Here is a 6,026-nt window from a genome sequence, read left to right as displayed (position 1 = left end):
CGCCGCCGCCGCTCGGGGAGACGGCGGGTGGAGGGGGCGGAGCCGGTTGATTTGGTGACGTAGTAACAACGCGACGCGCCTTGGCGTTAAATGCTTGCGCCGGCGCCGTGAAGGGCTCGGAGAGCGGTGAGTGGCGGCGCTGGGCGCGGTCCGGCGGGCTGGGAGGGCCCTGCGTGTCCCCGGGCCGCTGTCTGTGCGTGGAGGGGCCCGGAGGAGGCCGCTGGGACGGCGGGGGTGGACCGCGTCGACTCCGTACCCGCCGCTGCGGGTCCCGGCCTGCTGCGGGCACCGTCGGGGCCGCCTCAGCACCGGGAGCCCGGCGGCGGCTGTGGAGAGGAGCCTGCGGGGCCGCGGCCTCCTGCCCCGGGGCAGCTGGAGCTGGGGTGCGCCACCTTCCCCCAGCCCCGAGCGGGGAGCTTGAGGGGTTGGGGCGCTCGCTTGGTGCGTGGGCCCGAGGTACCGGGGAGGGACAGCGGTGGGGGACTTTTTGGTGCTTGCATGAAGACCTTTGCTGTGGCTTTGCACCTGCTGTCCTGGGGGAACGGGTGTGAATTTGGAGCAGGGCTCATTGTCCTTGACTGGAATGCAATGCTTAGAATCACAGAACACTTTGTGTTGGAGGGACCTTCCCAGCTCCCCGTTTCCCCCCTTCCATGAGCAGGGACATCGTCACCAGCTCAGGTTGCTCAGAGCCCCGTCCAGCCTGGCCCAACCCTCAGTGTTAAAATATTTCTTTCTCATGTCCAGCCTGAATCTCCCTTCAGTTTAAAAACTGAAACAGTGTGGTTTGCCTAGGATTTGTACTTTCTGGTGAGGAATTACAGCTGGAGAGTATCTTCTTGCTAAGATAGGGGTGGTCTGATTTTGTTGGTGAAGTGTATTGGGCATGTGGTGGACAGGTGGGAAGAATGAGGATGGGAAATGTCACTTTTTTGAGCCTCATCTCCAGGAGGGTCTAAATCCCATTGGAAGCAGTCCTGGGAGCAGCTGGGACAGCTCTGAGCCTGTCAGCCTTTGCTCACGACTAGGAAACCCTGCTCCCCTTCTCTGAAAGGAAACCCTGGTGCTCAGGGCTGAAAATCCACAGCTGTTTCAGAAAATGTGGCTTCCTAACTTAAACCTTCTATCCATGGAGAAGGTAAATTAATAATTAACCTCTGCCATCATTCAGTCTGCACCAGAGAGAGTGGGCAGCGTGTGTCTTGTTTGGCTGTAGCTCTCCCTAGGATTTCCATGTGGTTTTGTTTGTTTTTTTAATCTTTATTGCATGCTCACTGCTCTGTGTTCTGTGCAGGGAGCACAGGCTTTGAGACACGGTTTGTGGGAGTGTGGTAATTCTTTATTTGACTTTTATTGACTTGTTTCCTTTGTCAGCAAGTGCAGCTGACTGTGCTTTGAAGCCAGGTAGCTGGTTCCTGTGCCCTGCTCTGAAACAGCAGATAAATGTGCTGAATTCACAGGGCTGTGTTGAGCAGAGGCAGCAGCAGGTGTGCTCTTCTGTTTCCAGGTGCTGGTCTCTGTAAAACTAAACTGAGCTTTCTTTCCATAGGGACTATAAGAGATTTTTTAAAGTTTTTTCATCCTGACATGAACAAGAATATAACACATAGATCTATTTTCAGGTTTCTTGCAGGCAGCTCTGTAAATGTCCTTTCTTGAGCACAAAGTGTTTTAATTTTGGGGTGGTGTTCTCGTGTAATCTCATTCTGGCCTGATGATTTTAACAGCTTGTCTTGTTACTACTTGCTGACTATTCTAATATTTTTGTTCTGTTGTCTGCAAAAGTAACAGAAATGTGGAGAAAATGAATAAAGCGGATTTGCTAACTACTGGTCCACAGAATAAATACCCACAGTGGATGCTTATACAGAACCAGGATGGAGCTGTGAGTGCTCAAAAGGTATGCTCTTGGGGGGGCTTGCTTTAAAGGCAACAACATGGGCCCACATGCTTTCAGTTAGAGCTGTGCCTCTGATATCTGTTATCAGACTGTTTGCAGCTGTTTGGTCCTGTGAACTGTCATTAAACTTAAGTACCATTGTGTTGTTTCTGTTTGCTTTAACTTCCTGAAGTGTTTTTTTTTTTTTAATCAAAATATCATATGACATTCCTGCTGCTCTTACCTTTGCAGGAATTTTGTCCTGGATATTTTGAATTTCAGTGACAAAAACACCCGAGTATTGGGAGCTCTTGGTGCATTGCTCACCTGGTATGGTGGGCTGTACACCAGCAAGGATGGGGGAGTCAGAAGAATTAATTGATCAGCAAGATGATGTTGAAATTTCTGGTGCTCAAGGAATGTTGATGTGTCCTTGAGTGGTTTTTTTTCCTACATATATGAGCTGATTCAGTATAAAATTTCCCACTAGAAGGGGCCTCCCCTGGAACATTTGAAAGCACTTAAACATTTGGGAAACTAATGAATGAGAGAAAAGCAGAAAACTCAGTGGAGTGGTTTTTCTTCTGTGAAGTGGGAATAAAGAATTAGTAGCATGGATATTAAAAAATGCTGATTCAAAGCAACCTGGCTTGTGTTTCCTGTGGCACCCTGCATCAAGCAGCCCTTTCAGGAAGGGCTTGGGTGGAAACTTCGCCCTTTGTTAACTGAAGGAAATGTTTCGTTGTGCAAGTGTAAAATCAGCAGTGTCTTTGTTTGTTGGTGTGGGATCTCCCCCTTGGAGGCAATTTATTGTTTCTGAAACTGCATTAAAATCTATTTTATGTGTTGTGGCCTTTGAGTGACAAGACTTTGTTCTTCAAGTGTTATTGTGTGATGCTTAACCACTTCTGTTATTATTGGCATGGTGGCTTACTTGCATATTTTAAACCTACCTGAAGGTTTTGGAGCCAGGTGAATGTCATCAGGAGTTTTGCAATTCGAGTAAGTTTATCAGTCAATAAATTTCAGTAAATACACTTCAGAAAGTGGGAAAATGGCAGCTGGAGGGTTCATTTTCACCCTCTGTGCTTAAGGATTGGATTTGTTAACCAATATTCATCTGCTGATGGAGGATATCCCTGCTTTTAAATATTGCATGTGGTTTTAAATCCCTGGAGTTCATGTAAATATTTGAAGTTCCTTGCACAGAATATGTGTCAGGGTTGAGTGAAATGGGCTGCCCGAAACACGGGGACCTGAGCTGCTGCTCAAGGCTCTACAGGAGCAGAGTTGGCAGAGGATTAGAGCCTGACCAGGTTCAGATGACTCCAATGATGACTTTAATTAAATTGTTGCCCATTTTAAATACTTCTCCCCATGTTTCTAGGTGTGGAAGTGCTACAGCATTTGAAGCAGCTTTGAGGGCGTTTCGATGCTGTCAAAAATTCTTTGTTTTTATCCCCTCATCTTGACCTTGGGAAGAATCTGAATAAACTAAATTGAGGTGAAAATGCAACCTGTGTGCTTTCAGTCCCAGTGCCTGGAGTAAAGCCAAGAAACTGGGGCATGAACCCACATTTTTGTAGAGGGTGGGCTATCACCCTGTGCGCTGCTGGTGCCGCCAGCCCTGCGTGTGACACGTGGTGAGGTGTGGGTGACTCTGGGTGCCCGTGCTGGGACGCAGCGTGTGCTGAGCGGGTGCCTCTCTGGGGCTGGTAAAAGAGCCTCTTCCAAATGTCTTTGTTTTTTGACAGAAGTGTGCTGTTCAGAGGAGTGTGTTGGAAGAGGGGCTGCCATTCCTTGAGTTCAGCGGCTCCGTCGTTTACAGCTACGAAGCCAGTGACTGTTCCCTTCTCTCGGAAGATATCAGGTAATAGCTCTTACTCTGTGGGTTTTCTTTCTCCTTTTTTTTTTGAGTGCTTTTTTCTTTCTGAGAAGGACTTGGCTCCTCTGTCTCCTCCTCCTGATTTGATGTGTATGGAGGTCAATGGTGCAACCAGAGCAAGCACCTGGTCGTGTTGGCTGTCTGATTACATGCAGTAACTGTCTTGCTTATTGATTGCGAGCACAAACCACCTGTTTCCCATGATGGAGGATTACCCTGTGAGACATTTCCCTGGTCTGTCTGCAGTGCATGGTGGCTACAAAATAGATATTTTTTTTCCATTATGTGGAGCAGTTTTGTTTCCATTTGGTCTCCGGGTGGGAGATGCCATTGCTAAATCTCGCAGTCCCTTGGGGCAGAACAGCAAAGGTTCTAGCACAGATTCTGTGCCTTTCATGCTGTGGACAAACCCATGGACTTCAAGTGACTTCACAGGGATATAGGAGCTATAAGGAATCAAGCATATCTATTAACTTATGAACTATATGTTCAAAGTAAAAGTAGTAAATCCATGATGCAAATGGATTATTAATTTTTCCCCTATTTTTGCATAGCACAGCTCATTAGTGGCGGAAAAAAATTATATCGAACTTCCAGTGCAGTGGGATAAATACATAACAAGGGAAAAGAAATGATTCCATGGCCTTTTGTATGTGGCGGTTTGCGGGGGCTTGCCACGCTGCTGCTTGTGTGCAGCAAGAGCTGCTCAACGTCTGGCTGCTTGGGAGGGTTTCTTGCAGCTTTTGGGATCCCCTGGGATTTCACCACCTCACAGTCTTGATTTTCAAATGGTTTCTGTGTCCTGTAGATGTAAAAGGAAAATGTAGTGTCTGTGATGCTCTTAATCATCTTTGTGTAAGCTGACTTAAGGCTGGTATTTTAAATGCTGGTAGAAGAGTGGTTAAATATGAGCAATATTGTGTGGTTTGGTTTTGTTTTTTCTAGGCAGAGTTTATCAGATGGGGCTGCTGTTGGGTTTGATATTGAATGGCCGCCGTCATATACTAAAGGAAAAATGGCAAAAATAGCTGTAATCCAGATATGTGTGGCTGAGGACAAATGCTACTTGTTCCATGTCTCCTCCATGTCAGGTACTGTACTTCCTCCCTTCTTAGCCAGGCCCTCTGCTTATTGTGATTTAGTTTGAATGGGAACAGTAGTCGATATTTTGCACTACATTTGACAGTACAAATCCATCCCTCTTCTCTCGCCTATAATAAATGGATTTATTCTTAGTGTTGCCCATGACCATCAAGAGGATCTCAGCCCGACTCAGGTTCTGAACAGGGCGAAGGAATTTTCCTTGAGGATTTTTTTTCTCTGGGAAGGAATATTTTAGTTGGGTTTAAAAAAATTCAATTCCTTGCTTATGAGCTTTCATTTCTGTGACAAAATAAACAAGGAACCTAAATTTAGCCGGCTGTTTCTTCATAATTTGGCTTCAATAACAAAGCCCCTCAAAAATTATGGCAGTCGTGCTGTTTGTTCCTAGTATCTGCATTTTGTGAGGCTGGATACCTGGTGCGGTGCAGCTATGGAGAAAAGCGGGGGAAGATGTGCTTCACCAACCCAAATTCATTATGGATCCGAATAAAAGCTTCCAAATAGGGAAAATAAGAATGGGGGAAAGAGGCTGCAATTTTATAACCTTTGGTTTGAATGTTAGATTGAAACTACGCCGGTGAGATGTCTCTGATTTCCCTGGGGTGTGCATGCTGCCGTATAATAGCTGTAATTTTAATGTTGGTGTTCAATCCTTTGTCATTTGTAGCAAATGGGGTGGAAATTTAATTGCTGGAGTCTATTCAATCCGGGAGGCAGGAAGGTACAAGTGCACAAAAGGAGGTTTGCAGAGGGAAGCTGGGGAAGAAGAGTCATAAAGAGCCAAAAGGCTTTTGGTTTTCCAAGTGCAGATGTTTGTGGGTTGCCGCTGGCTGCGGTTGCACGTGGGCTACTGCTCGCTAAGCGCGTTACAGCAGAAGATGGCGTTTCCGCATGGAATCTTGTCTGGAGTTGTTGTTCTTGCCAATGGGAGATGCCCCTTGGGCTGGTGAGGTGTGTCAGCCTTTTTGCAGGAGCCGCAGCCAATTTCTGCTCGTTATTCAGAATAAGTTGGACTTGCAGAAGTGTCAGTGTTGGCTGAACTACCCAGCTGGATGAGGCTCAGGATTTTTTTGTTGCAAAAAATATGTACTTTTGCAGGAGGAAGAGTGGAGAGTTGTTGGACTGTATAAAGGCATCATATGAAGGATATAAATTTAA

General features: G+C 46.4%; 1 protein-coding gene across 8 annotated transcripts in view; it reads left to right on the top strand.

Moving 5' to 3' along the window:
• Positions 1–105: 105 nt before the first annotated feature.
• WRN (WRN RecQ like helicase) overlaps positions 106–6,026 on the top strand; it is a 36,397-nt gene continuing 30,476 nt past the window's right edge. For 3 of the 8 annotated variants that reach the window (XM_082050627.1, XM_082050622.1, XM_082050629.1), the window contains exons 1-4: positions 106–441; positions 1,786–1,900; positions 3,634–3,749; positions 4,710–4,855. In XM_082050627.1, the coding sequence (XP_081906753.1) occupies positions 1,805–1,900; positions 3,634–3,749; positions 4,710–4,855 (358 nt within the window). In that variant the 5' untranslated portion in view covers positions 106–441; positions 1,786–1,804. Of the gene's footprint in view, positions 457–489; positions 1,139–1,785; positions 1,901–3,633; positions 3,750–4,709; positions 4,856–6,026 lie in introns of those variants that run through there. The other 5 variants (XM_082050626.1, XM_082050624.1, XM_082050625.1 and 2 more) reach the window with 5 other exon arrangements.

Source organism: Streptopelia decaocto, assembly GCF_964273445.1.
Source record: "Streptopelia decaocto genome assembly, chromosome: 4".
Classification (NCBI taxonomy): Eukaryota; Metazoa; Chordata; class Aves; order Columbiformes; family Columbidae; genus Streptopelia; species Streptopelia decaocto.
The sequence above is the reverse complement of the archived record's forward strand: the minus strand, read 5'-3'. Positions and strand labels throughout refer to the sequence as shown.